General features: G+C 52.2%; 6 protein-coding genes across 6 annotated transcripts; 2 read left to right on the top strand and 4 right to left on the bottom strand.

The window, feature by feature from the left end:
• Positions 1-21: 21 nt before the first annotated feature.
• Positions 22-15,464, top strand: NPS2_1 (NRPS; the record flags this gene model as incomplete). Its single annotated transcript, XM_051430468.1, has 2 exons — positions 22-15,276; positions 15,330-15,464. 2 exons carry the CDS (start codon positions 22-24, stop codon positions 15,462-15,464), a joined length of 15,390 nt encoding a protein of 5,129 aa, XP_051295955.1.
• A 1,069-nt stretch (positions 15,465-16,533) lies between these two features.
• On the bottom strand, positions 16,534-17,816 carry J4E90_000874 (uncharacterized protein; the record flags this gene model as incomplete). Its single annotated transcript, XM_051430467.1, has 2 exons — positions 16,534-16,899; positions 16,956-17,816. 2 exons carry the CDS (start codon positions 17,814-17,816, stop codon positions 16,534-16,536), a joined length of 1,227 nt encoding a protein of 408 aa, XP_051295954.1.
• Positions 17,817-18,965: 1,149 nt separating this feature from the next.
• On the bottom strand, positions 18,966-19,643 carry J4E90_000873 (uncharacterized protein; the record flags this gene model as incomplete). The annotated part of the gene is made up of 2 exons (XM_051430466.1): positions 18,966-19,465; positions 19,628-19,643. The coding sequence occupies 2 exons, from the start codon at positions 19,641-19,643 to the stop codon at positions 18,966-18,968; spliced, it is 516 nt and encodes a 171-aa protein (XP_051295953.1).
• An 862-nt stretch (positions 19,644-20,505) lies between these two features.
• Positions 20,506-21,822, bottom strand: J4E90_000872 (uncharacterized protein; the record flags this gene model as incomplete). Its single annotated transcript, XM_051430465.1, has 1 exon — positions 20,506-21,822. The coding sequence occupies one exon, from the start codon at positions 21,820-21,822 to the stop codon at positions 20,506-20,508; it is 1,317 nt and encodes a 438-aa protein (XP_051295952.1).
• A 726-nt stretch (positions 21,823-22,548) lies between these two features.
• On the top strand, positions 22,549-23,346 carry J4E90_000871 (uncharacterized protein; the record flags this gene model as incomplete). The annotated part of the gene is made up of 1 exon (XM_051430464.1): positions 22,549-23,346. One exon carries the CDS (start codon positions 22,549-22,551, stop codon positions 23,344-23,346), a length of 798 nt encoding a protein of 265 aa, XP_051295951.1.
• A 147-nt stretch (positions 23,347-23,493) lies between these two features.
• J4E90_000870 (uncharacterized protein) lies at positions 23,494-26,245 on the bottom strand (the record flags this gene model as incomplete). Its single annotated transcript, XM_051430463.1, has 2 exons — positions 23,494-26,126; positions 26,176-26,245. 2 exons carry the CDS (start codon positions 26,243-26,245, stop codon positions 23,494-23,496), a joined length of 2,703 nt encoding a protein of 900 aa, XP_051295950.1.
• Between the last annotated feature and the right edge of the window lie 55 nt (positions 26,246-26,300).

Below are 26,300 nucleotides of genomic sequence, written 5' to 3'. Positions count from 1 at the left end.
GTGAGCAGCACACGTGCCCACATGCTCGATGACCTTCCAGGAGCCATCAACAATCTAGAGGTCGATGCAGCTGAACTTACGCCAACAGTCGTGAGCAACCTTCTTCAAGGCAGGTCCAGCGTGCCCGGACTCAAACTGTTACTTACCATCGGTGAGATGCTCACCCAACACGTCATTGATGAGTATGGTGGCGACGAAACGAAGGAAAGTATGCTATGGGCCATGTACGGGCCGACTGAAGCCTCGATCCACTGCACGCTGCAGCCACAGTTCTCGACACATTCGTCAACTAGCATCATAGGTCGTCCCTTGGATACTGTTTCGGCTTTCATAATCGCGCCTATGAATGAAGAACGACCATCGGCCGACATCGAGATACTGAGTTCCGGAGAAGTTGGTGAACTAGCCATTGGAGGACCCCAGGTTGCCGAAGAATATTTAAATCGCCCAGATCTCACTTCTGCATCGTTCATCGAACATCCGGAACATGGTCGCTTATATCGTACCGGCGATCGCGCAAGAATCAACCGCCACGGCGTCTTGGAATGCTTGGGTCGTGTCGTTGCTGGTCAAGTAAAGCTTCGAGGACAACGGGTTGAGCTCGGCGAAATTGAACAAGCTATCATGAGGATACAGAGCTGTCGGACAGCAACCGTAATCATTGTCGAAGAGTCTCTGGTTGCCTTTTGCGCTGCCGACTCGAGCGAAGTCACCCGCGCAGATGTCCTCGCTACCTGCAACCAATGGCTTCCGGCATTTATGATTCCATCACACGTATACTTCATCGATACAATGCCGCAGCTACCGTCGGGAAAGATTGACAAAGACTCTCTTGCAAAAACACATCTTCACAAGACTAACTCTACTGGACTGTCTACGTCTACCACCATATCCCCAGGCGATCATGTGAGCCAATCAGTCCTGGAAACCGTTGGTCGTCACATCTCTCAAGACCTTGGATCAGATACCGACCTTAGCTCTGCTGGTCTGGATTCCCTTCGAGCTATTCGCATAGCGTCTGCGCTACGTCGACAAGGATTCGTCCTAGGAGCGATGGAAGTACTATCTGCGAGAACATTGAGCGATCTCGTTGCGATATGTAGAAGTTCTACGCAAAGCGCTAATCGGCATAATCCGACGCATCACTCTGCGAAGATGACCGGCACCGTAGAGATCCCTCAGCTCAAGCGATGGAAGAATGATATTGCATCCGTGATACCCTGTACTCCATTGCAGGAAGCCATGCTTGCGGAGACGATATCCAGGCCTACTGCCTACTGCAACTGGATCGAAGTTGAGCTATCAGTTACGCGGACGTATGAAGATATCCGAAACGCCATGGACTACTTGGCCAGTAAGAGCGAGATCCTGCGTACCGGCTTCGTTGCGGCATCGCAGCACGCAGGAACGTTCTCGCAGATTATTTGGAGAGCATTACTGCCATCACAGATTCAGGAAGTTGATGTCTTTTCGAAGTCTTACTCAATGAGCTCCGATGAAGACTTTCTTCGTCCCTTCCACGTACAAGTTATGTCGATATCTGGACGACCTCGTCTCTTGTTCCGCATACATCATGCACTGTACGATGGCTGGTCATTCGATCTATTGCTCCACGATCTCGACACACGGTTGCATGGAGAGGAAACAGTATCGCGGCCACAATTTCGTGATGTAGTCCAGTACTTCACCCAACTCAGGCCGGAGGATCAAGAAGTACCCAAGAGCTACTGGAGTAGTCTTCTCAATGGCTACCTTCCGGTGGCCCTCCCTAATTACCATGGAAAGCTCGTTCGCGATCCGGCGACACATCACTTTTCGGGCCGTTCTGCTATCAACAGATCCAGACTATTCCAGCGAGCTCAGGAGATGGCTGTCAACCCCCAGGTTTATTTCCAGGCGGCTACTGCGTACATACTCAGCCTTTATAGCGGCACAAACGATATAGTTCTTGGAAACGTTACCTCAGGGCGGACCATTCCCATCGCTGGTGTTGAGGATGTTATCGGCCCATGCATCGCAACCGTCCCTTTCCGCATAAATCTCAGTAAAACGCTCGACATTCATGATCTATTGCGTACGACCCAAGCATTGAATAGAGAATGTCTGAGCCACAGCACCCTTCCTTTCCGGGAAATAGTGAAGGCGGGAAATATCCCACCTGGGACACGACTCTTCGACGTTCTGTTTGTATGGCAACAGTCAATCATCTCCGACTCAAGCTCGTCGCTCGCTTCAAGAGTCATCGATAGCGCGGACGATCTGGAATTTAGGCTTACGCTGGAATTCGAGCCGCGCGAAGACAACATATTTTTCCACGCTACGTACGACGCCTCAACTATACCGGAGCATCAGATCAAGTATCTCTCTCGTCAGATCGACGAGATAGTGAACCTGCTCTTATCGAATGCCAACCATGGCATCGATGCCATGAAACGATGCTTCACCACGCCTTCCTTGTCAATTGCCAATCCCACGCCTCGACAGCAAACTATAGAGCATGGTCCTGCCCATGCGATAGAACAATGGGCTCTGAAGGATCCGCGAAGGTCAGCTCTCAAATTTGCTCGCGTCAGACGTGGTGTCGTGGAAGTCGAAGAGGTGGCGACCTATGGTCTGCTCAACACACGCGCTAACCAATTTGCCCGTGTCCTCGCCGATCACGGCGTAGGCGACGATCAATTGGTTTGCATAATGATGGAAAAGTCCATTGATCTTTACATCTGTATCCTTGCTGTGCTCAAGCTTGGTTGCGGATATCTACCGATAGTCCCTGACACGCCGATCGACAGAGTCAGAAGCATCCTGGACGACGCGCAAGTAACGGTATGCGTTTCCGACACAACAACTGCAACAAGCGTTCGAAATCATCTTCTCGTCGATATAATTGAGTTCAATACCCCTCAACTTGCGAAACAATTTGATCAGAACCTGGACGTGCCATATAGCGGACAGCATCTCGCCTATGCTGTATTCACTTCCGGCAGCACTGGAGCGCCCAAGGGAGTTCTCGTTACCCAGGATAATCTCATGAGTAACTTGGAATACCTTTCAACTATATACCCCGTTCATGCGGGTTCATGTTTGCTTCAGTCTTGCTCGCAAGCATTTGATGTCAGTGTTTTCGAGATCTTCTTCTCATGGCATGTTGGTATATGCCTATGCACGGCAACGAAAGACGACTTGTTTCACGACTTTGAGGCCGCCATCAACTGTCTGGGCGTCACACATCTAAGTTTGACGCCAACAGTTGCAGCATTGGTAGATCCAGTGAATGTTCCGAAAGTCGAATTCCTGGTGACTGCTGGAGAAGCTTTGACGGAACACGTTCGAAGAATGTGGGCAGGCAAAGGCTTGTACCAAGGCTACGGTCCTTCTGAGACCACAAACATATGCACTGTACGGGCGGCGGTAACTCCGGATGATCTGATCAACAACATCGGTATGCCTTTCGATAATACTTCAGCCCTCGTGCTCGATCCCGAGAGCGAGGCAATTCTCCCCCTCGGTGCCGTGGGTGAGCTTTGTTTCGGAGGTTACCAGGTTTTCCGTGGCTATTTGAACCGACCGGAGCTGAATGCCGCGAAGATCATCAACCACTCTACCTATGGTAGGATATACCGGTCAGGCGATACAGGTATACTACTCCCGGACGGGTCCATACTTTCCAAAGGCCGTATGGATGATCAAGTCAAGATTCGTGGTCAGCGTGTCGAACTCGGTGAGATAACGTCAGTGATGCTCGATCATCAGGCAGTGCAAGACTGCGTTACCCTTCTCCTGCCGCGTTCCGACGATACTCAAACACTGGTAGTGTTCTGGGTACCCAACGGAGCTGCATCTGACTCTTTCCAATGTTTGGCGCCCTTGGAGTTTGAATCGGTGATATCGGATCTGTCTGATCTGCTATGGCGTCGTCTGCCTTCGTACATGGTTCCCTCGCATCTCGTTCCCGTTTCGCGCCTTCCCATGACAATGCAAGCCAAGATCGACAAGGCTCTCCTTCAACGCACATTCTGGGACTTAGCGGAAGAAGAACAGGTCGCCTTGCAATGGACGCAGGATGATGCAAAGGCTGAGGTCTTCTCGCCATGGGAAAAAGCCGTGGCCCAGGTTCTTTCATCCACACTGAACACCTCACCGGAAGGAATACAACGGACGTCGTTATTCTTCAGCCTGGGGCTAGATTCAGTTTCAGCTATACGCTTCTGCAATGGACTTCGAAAACAAAACTTGGGTGACTTCTCTATCTCTACAGTATTAAAGAACGCTTCAATCGCTCGTCTCGCATCCGTCTATCAACTACATTCGCGCCCTTCAACTCGAGAAACGGCCAGGCATAATACCGTCAGCCTAGACAAGTTCTTGAGCCCGGAAGAAGTGTCTCGTGTTCTTGCGCGTTACAATCAAAGCGAATCCCAGGTGGCAAAGATCCTACCATGCACACCACTTCAAGAGGCTATGCTTTCAAGTGGCCAGCCGTCCTCACACTCGGCGTACTGCAACATAATGCTTTTCGACGTCAAAGGAGATGTCTCCCGGTTGCAGGAGTCCTGGAAGAGTATGTTACGGCGACATGAGATCCTTCGCACATGTTTCGTTGCTACTGAAAACCCGTCATTCGCCTTCACGCAAGTTGTGCTACGCAATACCGACTTGAAATGGCATCACTACAGCACCCTGGACGGTCTACCGCCGCGTATAAACAGTGTTATTTCTGAAAACCTAGCAGCCGAAAGCCCTCCAATTCACCTCGCGTTGATACAAGACGGACAATCAACAAAGCTACTTTTTGGCTGCCATCATGCGCTCTACGACGGCATTGCTATCTCTACGCTCATTCAAGAAGTACAAGACACATATCTCGGTATCAAAATCCCGCCACCGGTGTCTTACGATGTGTATCTGCAGTACATGCTCCAGCAAGACTATGCAGAGGGCGATAAATACTGGGCCACTCTATTGAGCGGGTTTGAGCCTGCTCTCTTTCCCAGTCTTACCGGCAAAGATTCAAGAGCCCAAGGAAACCCTGCATCTTCATCGAAATGTCTACAACTACCACTCTCCACCATACGCACAGCATGTCAAGACATGTCGCTGTCATTACTGTCGGTAGTGCACGCGGCTTGGGCCAAGCTTCTGCACTTCTACACGGGCGAAAACGACATTTGCTTCGGAAACGTCGTTAATGGACGCAATATCTCCAGCGACGACCTTGATCGCATCGTTGCTCCTTGCTTCAACACCCTACCCGTCCGCATCATTCTCGATCCTCAGCAAACTAATGACGCTTTGATGCGCCTAGCCCATTCTATCAGCATCGAGTCGCTAGCTCATCAGTTGACACCGCTCCGTCGCATACAAAGCACTGTACTCCGGGAGGGCGGCCGTCTTTTTGACAGTTTGGTGATACTCCAGCAGCCGAAAACAACTTTGGACTCTACTATCTGGACACTTGAACAAGATCTGGGTGACATGGATCTACCCATCGTATGCGAGCTTGTTCAAGATCCGGTCCGGAATACTCTAGAGTTATCGCTACACTACCAGACATCACTGTTGTCTGAAGTGGAAGCTCGGCTGGTCATGGAAACATTTGACACCTGCATCTCATCATTGCTTGCGTTCCCGGGAATGAGTTCTTCCGACATAAGCCCACTGCCAGCTCACCTTCGAGCAGAGTCCAACATGGATTATGAGCAATGCCAAACCGACGCGGTCTTGCTACATTCAGGTTTCGAACGCATAGCGGCAACGCACCCTGACCGTATCGCCTTGGAATATTTGCTCCCAGATGGTAGCAAGACAGTTTGGTCTTTCGCGACTTTAAATGAAAAAGCGAACTCTGTTGCGCACGCACTCATTGGGCAAGGGGTTGGTCCAGATGATATCGTCCCCATCCATATGCTGAAGAGCCCTTGTTTCTATGCAAGCATTCTAGGAGTTATAAAAGCTGGGGCTGCTTTTGCACCGGTATATCCAGGACTGCCCGAAGCACGCAGACGGATTATGTTTCAAGAGTTGAAGCCAAAGCTTGTGCTTTGCTCGGATACCTCGACACTGCCCGATCATCTAATCGAAGCGAGGATTGTCAATGCTGAAGCAATACCATCTGTGCCGCATCATAATCCTGTCATTGATGGCCTCGTGGACACAAATCTAGCCTATTGTTTGTTCACCTCTGGCTCTACAGGCGTACCGAAAGCGGTCAGCATGGAACATCGCGCTCCTGTCCAAACCATCGCAAGCTCAGATTTCCGTATTCCCTGGAACCCTTCTTCACGACTGCTACAATATGCGGCTGTAACTTTCGATATGTGCTACTACGACTGTTTCTTGGCTTGGACCCATGGGTTCACGCTCTGTGCCACTAACCAGAGTGACTTGTTGAACGACCTACCGAAAGTCATCAACTCTTTGCAGGTCAACTTGCTCGACCTGACGCCTTCAGTAGCGGTTTCTCTCAAAAGATCTGATATACCGAGCGTCAAGTGGTTGTACTGCATCGGAGAAGCCATGGCACACGCTATCGTCAAGGAGTGGGGCGATTCATGCGTCAACTCGTACGGGCCTACTGAAGCTGCATTCTGTACGACAATAAGCCCTGTATCAGTAAACGGTCGTGTTTCAATTATCGGCAAACCCTTCCCAAGCACATCTTTCGCCATCTTCTCGGCAAGAGGTAAATCGATCTTGCCTGTGCTGAGCACTGGCGAACTATACATTGGAGGCGCACAACTCGCACGAGGCTACCTCGGCAATCCCGATCTGACAAGCGAACGATTTGTCATTTGGGGTGGGCAACGCTTTTATAAGAGCGGAGACCTGGCGAGGATGCTCAGTGACGGCAGTTTCGAATTCGTAGGACGCACGGACGATCAGGTCAAGATACGCGGGCTTAGGGTAGAGCTCGGAGAGATCAACCATGTCCTCCAGAATGCTCATCCAGATGTCGCGTTTGTCACTACACAGATCTTGAAAAAGCAGGAGACAGACAGGGACCAGCTCGTGGCATTTCTGATTACGCATGGCAAGATCGAAGAGAGCGAGCTCAAAACGATTGCAAGCAGCCAGCTACCGTCGTACATGGTACCCCAGTTCTTTGTCTTCGTCGACGAGATTCCGCGATCAATGGCTGGGAAAATTGACAAGAAAGCGTTGACAAACATATTCCGAGACCACATCGGCACGGAATTGCTAACCAATGGGTTTCAACATGGCTCAGATCATCAATGGACACAAGGTGAAATCGAGGTGAGGGACGTTCTTGCGCGACTGTCCGATGCTTCGCAAAAAGAGATCTCCCCGACAACCTCCATTTACCAGCTCGGTCTTGACAGCATCAGCGCAGTTCAAATCGCAGCAGCACTTCGAAAGCAGGGTTACTCCGTGAGTGCTGCCGATGTCCTGAATCACACCACATGCGCCGATCTTGCCGAGTTCATTGGCCAGGCGAAGGCATCGGATGCGTCTGCACTTCCGCATATTAACTTTAGTGCTTTCGAAGGCAAGCACAAGGTGGGGGTACTAAGCGACCATAGCATCTATGATGGGGATGTCGTAGCCGTTCGTCCTTGCACTCCACTCCAGAAGGGCATGATATCGCAATTCCTCGCGACAGAAGGAGCTGTGTATATGAATCACATTCGTATGCAGCTGGAAGTGGATACAGACCTCGAAAGGCTCAAGAAAGCGTGGGATATGACGAGAGAACGCCATAGTACATTGCGCAGCGGATTCGCTCAGATCAAAGATCCGCTTCACGCCTTCGCAATGATTGAGTATACTCCAACTTCGACAAATCTGCCATGGTCTACCACCTCAAGCACTACATCCGACCCGATCGATGAATGGCTCAAAGGATTACAACGTGCATTCTTGCAAGATTTACATTTGCCTCCTTGGTCATTACGCATCATCCAAGAAGAGGGTCACTTCGCTCTTGATCTGGCCATGTTTCATGCTCTCTTCGATGCCCAAAGTCTTCAGTCCATCTTAAATGATGTTACTGCTGCATATGAGGGCCGCGGTTTATCGTCGCCTACATCTATCGACACAACCATTAGTAGCATTATACAGCTCAGCGCTACAAGCACTGAAGACGGAGAAGCAGTATGGAATGAGATTGGGAAGGCTGCAAGTCCATGTCGCTTTCCCAATCTCACACCTTTAAGATATGATCCAAGCTCCCCATCCGTTTGCACTCGTCAATCCACGAAACCGCTTCATATTCTTGAGGATGGCTGTCGAAATGCCAACATCACTATGCAAGCTGCAGGTATCGCGAGTTGGCTTTCATTGTTGAGTTCTTACACTGGAGAAAGCTCGGTAACATGCGGCGTCGTCTTATCCGGCCGAACCTTTGACGGAGCTGAGGATGTCGTCTTTCCATGTATCAACACAGTACCCGTGGCATGCACTGTTTCAAAAGACATGGCTGCGACTCTTACTAACATCATGGCGTTGAACAACCAAATCCAGCAATATCAATTTACGCCACTCAACAAGATCCAGAGACTTATGGGCTTTCCCAACGAAGCATTATTCGACACAATTTTCGCTTACCAGAAGCTGCCTAGTCGTACAGAACCTAGCCGTTTGTGGAGAGTTGTTGAAGAGAATGCGGCTATTGAGTACCCGATCTCGATCGAACTGGAACCAATGGAAGGGTACTTGGAGTACCGCCTTACTTTCTTGCCTCATATCGTACCAAAGGAGCAGGCCGCTCTGATCCTCGAGCAGCTAGACCACCTGATGGAAAGCTATACGTCAAGCACCACTGCGATGGAGGCCCACTTCTCTGAACAACTATATTCTATCACACCTGCTAAAGATCCCGAACTGCCATCAGATGTTAGGTTACTCCACGAGCTGGTCGAGAGCACTGCGACGAAGTACCCGAGGCGCGTCGCGTTTGAGTTCGTTTCCGCGAACGATCAAGGCTCACGTACTATTGAGCAATGGACGTATGCTGAGCTAGATGCTGAGGGGAACAGAATTGCTCACCTTATCACTGCGCATGGTGTGCAGCCTGGTAGTCTGGTTGGTGTGTGTTTCGACAAATGTCCTGAAGCATCTTTCGCCATGCTGGGAATATTGAAGGCTGGCTGCGCTTATGTCGCTATCGACCCTGGTGCGCCTGCTGCACGCCAGGCTTTTATCGTTGAAGACTCGCGCGCTCAAGCTGTTTTATCTCTATCTTCTCAAGCTGATCAGTTTGAGGGCAACGTTAGTGTGCCAGTACTGAAGCTTGATGAGATCGACTGGCGTTCACTACCAGGATCTTCGCTTTTGCGCAACGACCGGATCAGTTCCCAGGATCGTAGCTACTGCTTGTACACTTCTGGTACTACAGGTACACCAAAAGGCTGCGAGCTGACTCATGAGAACGCTGTGCAGGCGCTTCTTGCTTTCCAGCGCTTGTTTACCGGACATTGGGATACAGAGTCGCGATGGCTTCAGTTCGCGTCGTTCCACTTCGATGTTTCAGTTCTTGAGCAGTACTGGAGTTGGTCGGTCGGCATATGCGTCGTTTCAGCACCTCGGGATCTCATCTTTGAAGATCTAGCAAAGACCATCTCTGATCTCAATATCACGCATATCGATCTGACGCCCAGTCTTGCCCAGATTCTCCATCCGGATGACGTACCCAGTCTTTGTAAGGGCGTCTTTATCACCGGTGGCGAAAGCCTGAAACAAGAAATTCTCGACGTGTGGGGTCCAAAAGGCGTAATCTACAACGGTTATGGGCCAACCGAGGCAACGATAGGATGCACCATGTTCCCGCGCGTTCCAGCCAATGGAAGACCCTCCAATATCGGCCCTCAGTTTGACAATGTGGGGTCTTTGGTTCTTCATCCCGGGGATGAAGTACCTGTCCTACGAGGTGGCGTAGGCGAACTCTGTGTTTCAGGAAAACTTGTTGGCAGAGGCTACCTCAATCGCCCAGAGCTAACTGCAGAGCGCTTCCCTCACCTCGAACGTTTAGGTGCGCGTGTGTATCGGACCGGTGATCTCGTTAGGATCCTACATGATGGCACATTCCAATTCCTTGGGCGAGCAGATGATCAGGTCAAATTGCGTGGCCAACGCCTCGAGGTAGCCGAGATTAACTCCGTCATCAAGCAGTCCAGCTCAGCGATCTCTGATGTTGCAACGCTAGTACTGAAGCACCCAAAGCAGCAAAAAGAGCAACTGGTTGCCTTCCTTGTGTGTGGCAAACTCTCCAGGGCACAACCTCAGGTACAGCTAGGCGACGTCGAGGCGATGGGGATCGCGAAGGAAGCCTGTCATGAGAAACTACCTCCATACATGATTCCCACGCACTTCGTTCCTCTCTCTACGATGCCATTGAACATCAATAACAAGGCGGATGCCAAAAAGCTCAAGGAGCTTTACGACGCACTTTCCTCTGGCGATCTGCAAGCAATATCAGCCACTTCAAACGAGAAAGACGAAGTTTGGTCGGAGCATGAGAAGAAGCTTTGTCAAGTACTCTCTCAAGCTCTGGGTGTTAGCGAACAATCTATCAGTAAGGATGCTAGCTTCTTCGAGATGGGCATGGACTCGATCTCCGTCATCGGTATATCGCACACACTCAAGCAGTCAGGCTTCGCAAGTGCTACTGCATCTGTAGTAATGCGATGCCCGACTATTCGACGTCTCGCCAAAGCCCTGGAAGCTGGTGGCCCCACTGATGAGGCTCATGGATCTATACTCGCAGCACAACAAGCTATTCACGCAGTGCAGCACCGCTACAAACGGTCTGTCGCACAATCACTCTCTATCGAATCCAGCGTCATCGATGTCGTCGCGCCATGTACTCCTTTGCAACAAGGCATGATTGCAAGATCTCTGGAGAGCGAGAACGGACTCTATTTCAACACTTTCCGTTTCAAGCTAGACGACAGCATCGATGAACGCAGACTTGACGCCGCATGGAATAAGGTGCACGCTTCAATTTCCATACTTCGTACGGTCTTTGTCAACACAGAGGAAGGTCACGTGCAGGTAGTTCTCCGTGCTCCTGCCTACACTGGAATGATACACACTCCAGTCAAAGAGCAGCACCTTGCCAAAAGCTTGGAATTGTTAAGACAACGCTGGCTAGGGCTGAATCAACCGGACTTTACCCGCCCTTTCGAGATACATCTCATTACCACACCAACGCAGAAGCTGCTGTCTGTTCATATCTTCCATGGACTCTACGATGGCAACAGCATTGAGCTCATCTTCCGGGCCGTCTGGGACGTCTACAACAATAGGGATCTACAATTGCACGCACCTGCCTTCCATACTGCGCTTGCTCATGGCCCGCTCAGCATCCCTAACGGGGCGAAGGAGTTCTGGCAGAACCATCTGGATAAGCAAACCCTTCATTTACCCACCATTTCCGGTGAGGCTGTTCAAGAAGCTGTAGTTATTACACGTACACTGCCTGGGTTGACCGGCTTTGACTCTGTGCGACGCCAACTTAATGTTACAGCACAAGCTATTGCCCAAGCTTGCTGGCTCAGCGTACTTTGCGAGCACGTCAAAGGAGCCGTAACGGCTGGAATGGTCGTCTCTGGACGCAGTATCGATCTTGAAGGTGCAGATCGCATCATAGGGCCAATGTTCAACACCATCCCCTATCAGCATTGCGCTCAGCGTGGCGAATCTTGGTCATCGGCAATCAAACGAGTGCACGATTTCAACGTTGGAGCTCATCCTCATCAGCACACTCCACTGAGAAAAATCATGAAGTGGTGCAAAAGAACTCCGAGCCAGCCTCTCTTCGACAATCTCTTCGCGTACCAAATCGCACAGGGAGGTGACGGATGGGCAAAAAACGATGCTTGGGAGATCCTAGACAATGATACTGTTGCTGACTACCCACTGGCTCTCGAGGTTGAGCAACGGAGGGGTGATGTGTTCAAGTTGACATTGGTTAGTCAAGATCATGTCGCACATGAGTGTTTGGCGAATGAGCTTCTTGATCGGTTCGAAGAAGCATTGCGACAGGTCTTAGTAGATCCGTCTACTATTCCTGCGGTGACCTTTGAAGATGGAGCGATGCAAAACAGTATACTATCCGCAAATGGAAAGATCAGCAACGGCGACAAGACGAGCGATTTTGAATGGACGAGCGATGCCATCAAGATCAAAGAGGAGACTGCTCAACTATCGGGTCTTGAATATTCCAGCATCAACGAAAACACCTCCATCTTTGAACTTGGACTCGACAGTATTGACGCCATCAAGTTATCATCCAAGCTCAAGAAGCGCGGAGTGACCATTCCCGTAAGCGGCATCATGCGCGGGCTGACCATTGCGAAAATGGTACAACTCATCTCGCCCACGGAAACGTCAGCTGAAGCGACTCTTCAGCCAAACCTTGACGCCTACAAAAGATCAATGAAGAGGCATCTCGAACAGCATGCGTTTAACAACACCGATGTTGAGGAAGTTTTACCCTTGACACCCTTGCAAGAAGCTATGGTGGCTGAGATGATTGCGTCAGACTACACAAGATACTACAACCATGATGTACTCGAACTGGATCCCAATACAGACGTCAAAAAACTCCAAGAGGCCTGGACAACAGTCGTCGCTGCGTCACCAATCCTACGGACTGGCTTCGTAGAGGTAGATGACCCGGAACTCGATGATTCTTTCGTACAGGTCGTCCACAAACAACATCATGACTTCTGGACGCATATCGAAGTAGAGGGCAGGCCCGACTTTGCCTCAATCTTCCGTAAACTTCGACATGATTCCCTACAGAAGTCGCTTTCGACACCCCGCTTCCACCTTAGCTTCGTGGAGACATCTGGCCAGTGCTACCTTATTCTCTCCATTGCTCATGCTCTATACGATGGATGGTCTCTTGGATTACTGCATTCTGACGTGCAACGAGCTTACGAAGATGAGTTCACCCCTCGCCCAAGCTACGAGGCTTCTCTGATCAACATCGTCACAACGTCCGTGTCTGCTTCCACGGGCTTTTGGCAAGATTATCTCTCGGGGGCCATTACAAGCTCTTTCCCCCGACGAACAGACATCTCTAGCGAAACTGGCAGCCATGTTCATCGCCACGAACGAAACAGCGCAGTGGTACTAGATGAGCTCCAGACGTTCGCGAGAAGGCGTAATGTGTCATTACAGACTATCGGCCAAACCGTCTTTGCTCTCGTTACTTCTCTCTACACCAACAGTCTGGATGTCACCTTCGGCTCTGTACTATCCGGAAGAGACGACGAGGAGCGATCTCAACTAATGTTTCCCACTATGAACACGATCGCGATACGGTCAGTCCTGCACGGATCTGGAGGAGACATGTTGCATTACATGCAAGACAACTTCACAAACATCAAGCAGTGGCAACACTACCCACTTCGGAAAGCCCTATCGGCAGCAGGTGTTGATGGAAGACTGTTCGAAAGTCTATTCATCTACCAGAAGGGCTTCGCGTCAGAGGAAGAGGAGGGACAGAGGCTGTACACCAGCATCGAGGGTCATAGTGACGTTGAGTATCCGGTGTGTGTAGAAATGGAGGCAATGGACAAGAGCTTGGTTTGGCGTTGTGCGGTGAAAGAGGAAGTATTCGACGAAGAGGCTTCAAAACAGCTCCTCGATCGAATGGATGACGTGCTTAGACACTTGATGGAACATCCAGAGACATCTGTAATTGAGGTCACTACGAACGGCACATCAGTATGCGGTATGCCGGCTTTCAAGCAGAGACAAAGTCGTGCGACAAGCAGCCATGAGGTAGTTGACGACGAAGACGCTAGGGATCCACCAAGCACCGAAACAGCTCGCAAGATACGCGAGTCTCTGGCCTTTGTGTCGAAGACACCCGAAGATGAGATGACGAGCGGCATGACAATATTTCACATGGGGCTGGACTCTATCAGCGCGATCAAGGTCTCTTCTCTTCTGCGCAAACAGGGCATCATCCTCGGCGTTGGTGAGATGCTCCGAGCTGGTACGATTAAACAGATGGCAAGTCTTGTGGATTCGCGCACCACACAGCAGCTGGAAACCAGTGCCAATCCTCATGAAGTGGTCCGGGAGGCTCTCAAAGATCTCGATAGATCACACATCCTAGACCGGGCTCATATCGACGATGCAAGTGTCACAGAAATTCTACCAGTCACCGCCGGACAGCTATACATGCTGTCGATGTGGCTAAATAACAAAGGCAGCAACTTCTACGCCGAGTTCACATACGCTATCTATGGAGGTATTGGTCTCAACGACCTCAACAATTCGTGGCACGCCCTGGTTGCGACAAGTCCGATTCTGCGGTCCTCCTTCGTCACGACTGGCGATCATCAGATACCCTACGTAGCAGTCGTGTTGAAAGATCTGGAGAGCTCTGTCACAGATATCACTGGCTGCACACATGACGAAATCCGCCAGCGCGTCCAGACTACAACGACCATGCAGCCTTGGGCCTACCTCTTCGCCTCACAAACTTCCAGCGGCTGGGCGTTGAAGCTGAAGATCCACCATGCATTGTACGATGGTGTCAGCTTACCTCTTTTGATGCAGAAACTGCAAGCCATTTGCAACGGCGCTGAAGTCGATCCGCCAGACAATACACTTGCCCAGATGGTCGCTAAAGGGTACGGGACATCGGAATTAGAGAAGAAGAAGAGCTTCTGGACTCGGTATCTCGTGGACTTTGCCCAGAAGCTCTTGATGCAGCCTGCTGAGAGCCCCAAAACGAGGACACAGCTCTTCAAGCCAGCCTTGTTCGCAACGCCCAACCTGGAGGCAGCTGCGCGCCAACGTGGTGTTTCAACGCAGTCCATCTTCCTCGCTGCGTACGCAAAGGTTCATGCTGCGAACACATCGGGCACTGCAGATGAAGACGTGATCATTGGTGTCTACTTGGCCAATCGCTCGCTGCCTATCAATGGCATTGCCTCGGCTGCTGTACCAACAGTCAATCTACTACCATTACGTGTCGGTAAGCCGCTCAAACGCCAGATGGTAGAGATGGCTGAGGATATCCAACGCGACCTGCAAGAAATCAGTGAGCCCATGAACGCTTCTGCTAGCCTCTTCGAGATCAGCGAATGGACAGGTGTCAAGGTTGACACTTTCGTAAACTTCCTATCTCTGCCGGATACTCCAGAGGCGGAGGGAGAGGCCCAGAATAAGGACTCAATCACTATCGAACCGACTCAACAATGGGAGCAGTCGGTCAGTAGGGTGACCGAAGTGGAGGAGCACAGCTTGGAACCACCTGCTGAACTGGTGGACGAGCGTGTCAATGGCGCATATTTGGTAAGTATGCCTTTACGCGGTATTGAGACGAGCAGGAACTAACAGATATGTAGCATGCTATCGATATCGAGGCGACCATCCGCAATGGCGCCTTAGATGTGGGCGTCTTCGCACCAACCGCGATGCTGAGCCTTCACGATGGCGAAGAGCTGATAAAAGAGCTGAGGAGACAGCTCGAAACGCTCTGAACCCATTGTATTTCCCTTTTAGTTGTAACAGGTGTTCAACAGCACTAGGCGCCTGGTCGGTCTCTTTCTCCATTTTCGACGGCGTTGCGTTTGTTCCCTGCATGGTTTTGTACCTTGATTCTTTGTCCCGGTGTATATAGACTTTTCGCAATGAACTTCATTCAGCCAACCTACTTGCCTCCCTGTTCACATCAAGCCCATGTACTTCGTATGCATGTGATCCGTGTCCCTGTAGGCTAGCTCTAGCTGTAGTATCGTGTGGTAGCCACTTCGCGTGTGACGGCTGCGCAGGTTTGTTTTTGAAGCGGCGAGAAGGAGTAAGAAGCTGCGGAAGCTATAAGTCAGAGGTCTAGCGGTGTGTGACGTGGGAACTGGAGGAGACGAGGCGGAGGAGGAAGCGGGTAGTTGGCGCTGCCCAGGGCGGGAGGGGTCAAGATGGCAGCGTGCGGTTTTTGAGGATCGGGTCTGGAGTCGCATGTTAGTTGCAACGGCTTCGAATTTGTCGACGCGATTTCCATGCACCTATAGTATATCTGGGTGACGTCGCATAGGATCTATGAGTAAAGGGAGGACGCTCACAGGGTTGTAGGACAGTAAACACCAGGGCTAGTACGTAGAGCAGACTCATGTCTGACACCATAACGGGGCCGCTCAGGTGTTCCGAGACCCCTTTGGCAATAGATGTTCTGTAGAAAGGTACGTGGGTCGGCGTCGATCCCAGAAGGTCGTCGCGCAATGTTCGTGTAACGGACGCGTGCGCGCAGAGGCTCGGAATGAGGGTCATTCCGAGACATTCCGCGAGGGCCAAAGCTTCACAGCACAGCAACTAGCCAACAACTCGAATTATGCAGAATGTTATTAGACTATATTCATAAGTTGGATGTCATGGTATCTCTAGTGCTCAATAACGCCTCGCTATCATGATCGTCAGATGTCGTCGACGAAGACTACCCAGTAAATGCACAACCCATCCTTCCTTCTCGATTTCATCTCGTCCGCACCATGAGGCAGGTGTGCAGCCTCATCCTCACAAGCTGATATAGCCCAGAAGATCGTTAGTCTAAGCTGCTTAGACCATCTGCTCACCATGCCTATCAGCACCAACGGGCTTCCTCTGCACGCGGCTCGAGGCGCTGCCGTGGTGGCCGTGAGCAGGCCCGTCAGGATGCGGCATCATGGTACCCCTAGGACCATCTGCGGCATCGAAGGGTGCGCCGCCCCAGCTGGTTCCCTCAATTGTACCCCATCCAGCCTTGCGAGTGAAGACGGTGTCGTGGAAGCCATCGAAAGAGCTTGGACCGGCGCCGTAGACAAAAGGAGCATGGCGCATGAGAGGGATGTGGTTGAAACGGAAGTCCCAGACGGAGGCATAGGCCATGCGGTAGGCGCTGAAAGCCATCAGAGTGCCGATGACCGCTCCGGCGAGGATATCGTACTAAAGGTTTGTTAGTAGTTGTTCTAAAGTATAAGGTGAGAATCGTGAAGACGTACCCAGTTGTGGTACTCGTCGATAGTAAGAGCACCTCCGATCAAGCAAGCTCCAAGAATGGGTGCGTAGAGAGCGACGAGCTTCCACATAGCCGGGTGATGGTTGGAAAAGACCTTCAACTTGGCGTTGAGGTACAGGTACAGGTAGACGAAACCAGCGAACGCAGCCGTGGTGTGGCCGGAAGGCATAGACTCAAGACTGTCGTTGATCTCTTTCCTGTCACCTGTGCAGATGCTACGGTCGAACATGATCTGACGGTACCCATTTGCGACGTTGCCATAGGCGCTACCGGCTTCGACACCGTTGTCGTTGGCGCCGACAGTGTCAAGGATGTTGGCAGGGATGACAGGCTTGCAGACGGCAAGGAAGTGAGGACGAAGACCTCCAATGAGCCACTTGATGAAGACCTGGAAAACAGCCGCGGTGATCAAAGCGTAGAGAAGTCCGATGGTAGCATTGTTCAGGTCCCAGAAGCTGCGAGCGCGGATCTGCACGATCAGGAACACGGCAAAGGGGATGAAGAACGCCATGAGCGCGGCAGCCCAAATGGGAACAATTTCGTTCCGCATAGGGTAAGCGAATTGCGGGTAGACAATCTCTCCATCTTGGAAGATGATGGGGAAGCTGCGGCTTGGGGCTGGATCAGCGAAGTATACACCGAGACCGACAGCGCCCATGAGGGCCATGGTAAGGATGTCGAGCCAGGTAGCCTTGATCCATGATCCGAAGCCAGGCCTGCTGTTGTAGGAGGACGAGCCGCCCTTGGAAGCACGTCTAGGCCTGGCGCGCTTCTCGTGAGCACCGGTTGCCGTTGTGGTGTCTGCGGCGACGGGCGTCGTGTTGCGCTTGTTGAAGAACCCCATTTTGTTGGAAGTGGGTTCGATGTTGATCCGTTGAAGTGCTGGATTCGAGGTATCTATACCGCGTGCTGATGACGTATTGTTGTCTTTGTTGTGATTGTCTGTTCCGGAAGGGGTCACGCAACAAACGACGTAGCGTGCCAGCAAAGCCAACAGCACCTGCACTTAGCGGTCCAACTGAGCGGTCAAGGTGAGAAAAGAAGAGGGATAGGCCTTGTGGAAACTCGATAGAAAGGCTTGTAATGCGAGTCTTATATCCCAAAGCCAATTTCCACACTACAAAGCGTCACACGGCCACGCACTCTGTCAAACGACATCATTTTCGCATCTCTGCCACTGCATTGGTAAATTACCAGCCACAAACCGGTTGCTAACCCTGCCGTTACTCTCGATCTGGACGGCTGGCGGCATGGTGATGTGGAGGGCATGGCGATCTTAACGCGATTAAGCGGGCTGACACAAGGAATCTTGGAACCTGCCAAAAGCTTGGTGCATGTAGCCAAAGCTTGGTTTCGCTAGCGGTGGCTTTTGTGTGGCTGATCTGGTGGCGGTGATGTCAGGAAAGTGGCTTTCGCGGCATTTTGGTGCCGGATCTGCTTTCGATTCTTCACGATGTGTGGCGCTGCCGATGGTGTTGCGTAGCCTGCATGTTCTGGTTTCCCATGTGCGTCGATGCGCGATGACCGTTGGTGACGTCAGATGCATGCATTTCGGAGGGATACACTCATCTCGATGGGGTGAGCATTCTGCTCACGACACATCGCATCCCATCAGCATATCAGTTAAATCATGCACCATACGGCAAAGTTACTTTTGCTGGGTGCAACTTGCAAGAACTATTGTTCTTGAACGAGTATCTCTCGGGTTAGCGCGCCGGATCGTTGGCTTCACTCAAATACGCGTTGTCACGGTCAACGAGAAATCAGGTACAGACTGCATGTTCTCTTCGGATTCTATCAAAGCGGGTACTATAAAGAAACTTGTTGCGCAAAACTCCTCATGATAACAGACAAAATCAGGGCTGGTTGACCCGCCCTGCACCCGATTGCTTCAACGCCCTGTTCTCCCCCTGGGTATCATCCGCCTCAAACCATCGCGCACCTCCTTCCCCTCTCTATGTGCATTCAACTCCCAGCACGATTAAAACATGATCTAAGAGTGGATGTGAACCTCGGTGCTTCCGCTACGGTGCCAAGTCGCAAGAAGCACGCCACAGCGACCGCACTTGTGCTGGACATCCTTGAGCGAGTTCATCACATAAGGAATGCATCCCAAGCAGCAGAGGCAGCAAAGACCGAGAGCCCAGGCGTGCGTTGAGTTTCCCGTCTCGAAAGCGACGTTGGTCATGGCACGCTGTCCGCATGCAGGGCAATCTGTAGGCGCAGGTCCACGGTTCAGGTTCGCGATTGGTGTGGCGTTCTGGTAGACGGCTCCGCTTTGTTGTTGGGGAGGCATGCCAGGCTGGGCGCCAGCGTGGTCAGGTTGCACGTATGCGCCTTGTGGATGCTGAGGCGCCGGCGAGCCAGTGGGGTGGTCTTGGGGCTGTTGTGTATACATGGCTGGTTGCTGCTGGTATTGTGCGTTGGGATCTTGGTGGTAGATGGGTGGTTGACCGGTCGCGTCTGGCGACTGAGGGTATTGCTGCATGGGCACTTTAAGACTGTCAGCAAGATAGTCATGGTATTTGGGATAGGGAAATTGAAGGCCAGGCGGCGTAGTCATTCAAAGGACTATGCGCTTCATAACGGCATAGTTCTTGAGTCGCATTGAATCGCGTAGAATTCATACACAACAGTCGGAGGGCAATTACTAACCATTTTGCTTCTCCATTGTGAAGGTTTATATCGTCGAAGCCTGTGGAATACTGTTTTGCGTTTCGGTAGTATGAATGCAGCAAAAAGAGTTGGGCGTTATACAGCGGCGTTTACCACAACATGTGAGATTGGACGTGGCTTTTATTGAAGCCTTTAGGCGTTCCACCATCGCTTGGGTCCACGGCCAAGGGGGGCTCAAACCGGGTATCGCAAGCACAGCCTTCATTTCGCGTGATGATCACTCGCCGTTCACTCCGCGTAAGGCTCTTAGCTGCTTGACGAGGCCAATGAGCGATCCGAAGCTCGTACACGTAGCATGACTGTATGCAGGACTTGGAGGCGCTTCAGCCTCAGCTGCCCGCATTGGTGATGGGGCGAAGGGCGTTGGCGATGAAGGGTGCGAGTAGCGTGCCAGGGAATAGCGAGCCAAGGCTGTAATTTCCCGAAGCGGTTTGACGCAGTCCTGAACTTGGGGGCCAAAATCTATACTATTCTCATGTTATGCAAAGCCTTGCGCTGAACGCCTGGCTGACACGCCGCACCATAACGGGCATCGGCATGTGTTGTTGCCACGTCGTCTTGGCTACATCACATTACATCTCGAACTAGACATTGCGCAGAAGTATGATGGCATTTGACATTAGGTGTAAGGCTGTGCAGATAACCGCGATCAGCACGTGGTTACAGGATATCTACTAGCGACTAGGGGCTGCCCGTTCCTGCAGATACCTATTTTTGCACCGCTGTGCCGCCGCAAGGTTCGTTGATTCGACCAACCGAGACGTGACGAGACCAGGTGTGCGGAGACGGAACCGGTGAGCTGAGCGGGTGGGCAGACTGGTTCAATTTCACCGGTTATGCACGGCCTTTTCATGGCTTCAGTATCTCGTATCCATATCGTCTAGATCGACGTCGTCTTCTGACTCTGAATCAACGTCGCCGTTCGTTGGCTTTGCATGACCGACATCGCTCCGGTTCAGCAGTCTTTGCTGTTCTGGGGTCAGGTCGACGACGGTAGGAGCGTAGTCGCCAAGCTCCTCATCAGCGTCTGCACCATTGACTTCCATCTCTACTCTTTCACCATCCTCTAATTCCAGCATACCGCGCTTTAGATAAGAGCCCTCTGGTTCCCATCCGAACTCTTTCTGCATATATTCTTGCAGATCCTCTAGCTCATCTACCAAGTCAGCTTTCCACTTTCCGTCGAAATCGTCGAGAGCTTTGCGGAATTGGCCGAAGAGCGGCTTCAAGAAGCCTCCGCCAACATCATTCATGTCGAACAAGTCGCCTTCTATATTAGCGCAATGGCCAAGCTGTATCCGCAGGCATCGCAAGAAATCGAGGAACAGGCGCGATCGCTGTTTGACGGCTTGTCGACATGTGAGTAAAAGGCGCAGGAGCCGCTTCCACTGTTCGAGACAGGAGTTGTTGTTGAGGGTCAAGACCATAAGGAAAGTAAACTGCAGCTCGCCCAAGATTTCGTCCTCTCGTCCACGTAGATCACTCGCCTGGCAGTGGTTGTCGATGAGATCTCCCAGAAACCAGGATCGGTCTTGCGCGGCTTCTGTGCGTTCCCTCCCGGTCGCACCTTCTCTCCAAGTCTTTTTCAGGTCGATGGGCAGGAACCGTAGCTCCTTCTCCGGATGTAGCATGCTGTTACTATTCTCTAGGCCGGGTATTTCGTCCAGGTCTTGTGGGGCGGATGATGCGGATGTCAAGTTCCAGTGATCCGGATTCAGGCCACATATCCTCGATAGCATCGTGGGTGTGACTTGCGATGTAAGCTTGCTCCAGTCGGTAGATTCCTCAGACCAGCCTTCTTCAGCACCAGAGTCCCCTTCCTGGACGCTTTGTCGATAAGGTGTCAGGCCATCTTTCCATATGCTTCCCAGGTTCGCCTTGTGTCTCAGGACTTCGGTCTGCGAGGTTTCGGCTACGAAGTCTTCGGTGCTCTCGTCCCATTTCTTAACAAAGACTTGCGGCGAGCCTACGCCGGGGGTGACGTAGAACCAGGCGCCGTGCCTCACAGACAAAGTGCTGTCGCTTGCGGTGAAAACGAAATGCAGGCCTGGTGGAATGTTTTTGACTCCTCGAAAACGTGGTGATGAAGTGAAGGACAGGAGGTCGATGCCGGCAAGTGCCTTGGGGGGCAGATTCAGCAGCAGTACGCAGTTGTTGATTATTGACGGGTCCATCCTAGGGCGGAAGATTTCCTCGAACCAGGAATGTCGGAGAATTTTGAGAATAGGTTGTTCGCAAAGCTCTACTCGAGCAGGTGAGAAATGGGGTATCATTAATTCCAGGAAAGGCAAGACGCGAAAATATTAAAACACGTGAGCGCGGCAGCCTAGCTCTGATGCAGGGTCCAGGCAATGAACGCAACCAAGGGAAGAACGCAGGCGCTGAAAGTGGTCAGGAAGGAGTAGAGGTCGAACGGACGCGTCGCCCCAGCGCTTAAGATTGTTTCGCCGCATGAGTAGCTATCGGGGGAGCTTGTCGACATCTGATGCCATGTACCGGTAAAGAGTGACCGATATCTCCCCGAAACACACGCCATGCGTCATCGAGTTAGTACGAGGCTCGGCTCGGGATGGCGATCTCATCCCGACTCTCCACTTGTGCTCGAGGGAACCATCTGATTGATGGGTGTCCCTTGACAAGAAGCCGTCGTGGCAGCCATCTTGTTGTCTAGACGCCATCTGCCTGGGCAAGGTGCAACCTCGACGATATCTCATCGCCCTACCCCGCCCGGCCCGACCACTGCCAGCAGTGAAACCCTCACCCACTCCCCGAGACCAGCGCGCACGCAAGGGAGCAGTTGCAGGTGACATAAGCCCACGCTCTTCATGTTACCTGCAGAAGCATCCGTCCGAGCCATCCGACAGACGACGCACTGAAGACGCACGCGCACAACCGCCGCCATGGACCGTCGCCGCACCCCCGGCCTCTCGTCGCTCTCCTCGCGCGGCCTGCAGAACCACCACTACACGTCGCACGGCGCCACGCTGCGAACCCGCAATGCCGACTCCCTCTCGACCCAGCTGTCCGTCTTCCAGTCGCTCCTCCACAACTTCGCCGTCACCCACTCCAAGGACATTCGCGCCAACCCTGCTTTCCGCGCCGAGTTCGCGCGCATGTGCTCAGCGCTGAACATCGACTTCCTCGCTTCCTCGTACCACCGGGACAATAAAGATGGCAAGCCAAGTGGCGCCGGCGGGGAGAGCATCTGGGCACAACTGCTGGGCGGGAGTGTGAATGACTTCTACTTCAACCTGGGCGTCTTGATTGTGGAAGAGTGCCGGGCCACGAGATCAGAGAACGGCGGGCTCATCAGCGTCTCGGATCTCAAAGCCCGCATATCCAAATCCCAGCGCATAGGCGGGAGCATGGAAGTCAGCGATGACGACATCAAGCGCGCCGTGGACTCGCTCGCTCCGCTCGGATCCTGCTTCTCCATCATGAAGATTGGGCACAGAAGCTTGATAAGAAGCGTACCCAAGGAGTTGAATACCGACCAGAGCACGGTACTCGAAGCCATACAGGTTCTTGGCTACGTCACAGTATCCATGTTGCAGCTGAATCTCAACTGGGAGAGGCCTCGAGCCCATGCTGTGGTTGAGGACCTCATGGCAGACAGTCTGGTCTGGGTCGACACACAAGCCGGGGAGAACGAATACTGGAGTCCGGCCTTCCTCACTGCCGCCGGCATGAGCTCGTAGCACTTTCATAGGCTTGACATGAGGAACGAGCGCACGAGATACGGCATTATGATACCCGGTGTTTCACACCACAACGTAGCAGACAGTTAGATTGTATCTTTAGGCAAACTCATCATTACATATACAGACTATCATACATCTATTGCATCACCACAAAAGTTCAGTGTTGCAAATCCTCGCCTCCTCGCTGTCTTTCCACGCGCCCCTGGTATGGCTCAATTCAGGCAGTACTCTGCGATGCCACCTCACACTCCATCTGCGAGCGGTGTCTTCGTCTTCAAAATCCAGCACCCATCGATTGTATACGCGGTTCATGACTAGCTGATTCGTTTGGCTGGGGCTGTCTTCGTTTGCACCAGATAGCATGCTCTGAATCGCCGGGTCATCGTACGTCGTCTCCAAATCTGGATTCGCTGGCTTTTCAAAGGTGCCATATGCGCGAGGCCGATTCGACGAGACGGCCTTGGACGACGTCTTCAGATTAATCACGTCGCGAAGACGGTGAATCGATGTCTGCGACTCGTTGCGCAGGGGAAGAGTCATGCCATGCTTGTAGGCATCGCGAGAGAAGATTTTGAAAAGGTCCGACGTGCTGGGCTCGTAGCCTTCGATATGCATGAGCACCCTCCATACAGGGTTTCCCTTCTCGTCGACCGAGGGCGCGATGGGTTGGTAGCCGCCTCTCTCCACCAACGTACGCAGTACGGGGTTATAGGGCTGCATGAGAACATTGAGACTCATGGGGTGATGTGCGGGTAGAAGATTGTAGGATGAGATGGCAGCTGTGATATCTTCACCCTCTTCGAGGAACCCTCTAGGGGGTGGAATAGCGGAAAAGATACTCGCGGGCTGGTGGAGAGCGCTCAGCTTGTGCAATCTCGAAGCATTCTTCTGATACGCGAGGGCTGCCTCTGCGTTCTTGAAAAGTAAGTAGTAGAAGGGCAGTCGCTCTAGACTCAGCGGGTCACGACCAGGCACAATCTTATAAAGATCGCCATCTCGATGCCAACCCTCAATGTGCTTGCTCTTTGGTATGATGCGACGGAAGTCGGCTTCAGTCAGCTCAGTGCTACAGTTCGTGAGTTGAAGAACGGTAATTTGTTCCCCCTGCTTGCGCAACGAGTTGACCACTTGCTCTTTGAGTGACGGAGTAGGGTCGTAAACTTCCCGACGAACGATAGGCGTTGAGTCCGGGAGGTTGAGCTTGGGATACCTATCGCTTTGCTCGGGCTGACGAGGTTGCAGAGTAGTGCTTGCCTCCGGGAAGAGTTCTTCAAGAAGCGATTGCTCCCTCATTTCGGCGGTACCCCGTGTTGGTTTTGGTGATAGATTGGCAGTAGTGGATGGGCTAACCTCTGGCTTCTGCTGCAAAAGCGGCGATGTCCTCATAGATTGCTCGGTCGTTGTACTCTTTCCGTCACCGTCTTCAGTAGTGGCGCTCAAGCCGTCTGACGACTTCATTAGGCGTGACTGTGTATGAATCCTTCGCGTCAACCTCTCGCTGTCAATCTTCTTCTCTGAGCTTTTTAGCTCAGAGCCTCTTGGGAATTTCTTCACGTTTTCGGCATGTTCGCGGGCTTGCCGGCGATACTCTTCCACCGACGGGAGTACTGGTTTCGGCGCTCTTGGCGTGGTTGGTGAAATACGAGCAAGGTCTTTTTTCAGCTCTTTCACACTACTGCCAATCTTGGATGACGTTGCTCTTATGTCGCTGACGTGTAGCTTCAAGAGTAGATCCGGTCGCCCATTCACGCGAGCAGAGTGTCTTTGTTCCGCGTGGAGCAATTCCCAATTCCTGTATGACGCTCTTAGAGCCTGCTTAAGCTCAAAGTCACCCTCGATTGCTGCGTCTTCATCCAATACGCGTATGCAGTCACGAGCATGTCGGGTAACTGGGGCCACTGCTAGAGAGCGTGCTGTTTCTAGCTCTGTAGCCACACTGCCTAATGTGTAGACCGACTTACGGAGGGCTTTCTGGCTATACTCAAGTGTGCGAGACAGGGTCTTCGGATAGGAAGTATCAGAATGACGGAAAGAAACCGGATCGCCGCTCATTGAAGCATGTCCTAGTAACGACTGTATCGGGGTGGAAGGGTATGCATCGTTCCGGGGTATAACAGGTGCCGCAGTCGGTATGTCCTGCTCCCTGGGGGGCGAAGACGGCAGCTGTCCCAGCGCAATCTTTGTTTCTAATGCGGCCTGGAGGGCTTTGACTTGCTCGAACAGGCCCTGGAGCTGCTGACGTATGACTGTAGTATCGTCATCTCGAAGAGTTGTAGCGACCTCCTTCTGGTTACTTGTGGTCGGATTCTGCCTACGCTGATCTTTGCGTATAGGGTCTTGGTGTTTCCGTTCACGTTCTCTTGTTTCGGGAGACACAGGTAAGGCCAGAACCTTCCTTACAACAGCTGGCTGGCCCAAGCGTCTCTCCACAGTATGTTCGGCCTTCCTCGCGGACTCAAAATCTTGATCTGGACTGTCCGCCTTCCCTGTGTGCTTGTCCTGTGGGCGTGTTCCCGAATGTGAATGCAATATCCTTCGCTGGCGCTGCGCCAGCGATTCAGTGGTCTTCCTGATCACCACAGCACCAGTGTCATATGTCTGTGCTTCGGATATGCCCTTCCCCTCTTCATTCAATTCGGACGTAGGACGGTTCTGGGCTTGCGATTGCGATTGCGATTGCGATTGCGGCGGCGATGGCGGTTGCGATTTGGTAGACGGTGTAGTCCGGGTCCAGGGTACAAGTCTGATCAAGCCCCCGTTCAACCAGCTTTCCTTCTCTGTTGTGTGGCTGTCGGCAGTGGTGGTTTGCGGGGATTCATCGCCGACGGTCGAGGATGGTGCGGGCGTCGTCCTGTGGGCGCAGCGAATCTGGTACGCGGTCCCCGAAGGATGACATGGCCGAAGATGTCGAGGAAGGCGCGGCGGTGGCATAAATTGCACGGCTTCGTAAC

The sequence above is a fragment of the Alternaria incomplexa genome (genome assembly GCF_024043165.1).
Source record: "Alternaria incomplexa strain BMP 0042 chromosome Unknown scaffold_1, whole genome shotgun sequence".
NCBI classification, from domain to species: Eukaryota; Fungi; Ascomycota; class Dothideomycetes; order Pleosporales; family Pleosporaceae; genus Alternaria; species Alternaria incomplexa.
The sequence above is the reverse complement of the archived record's forward strand: the minus strand, read 5'-3'. Positions and strand labels throughout refer to the sequence as shown.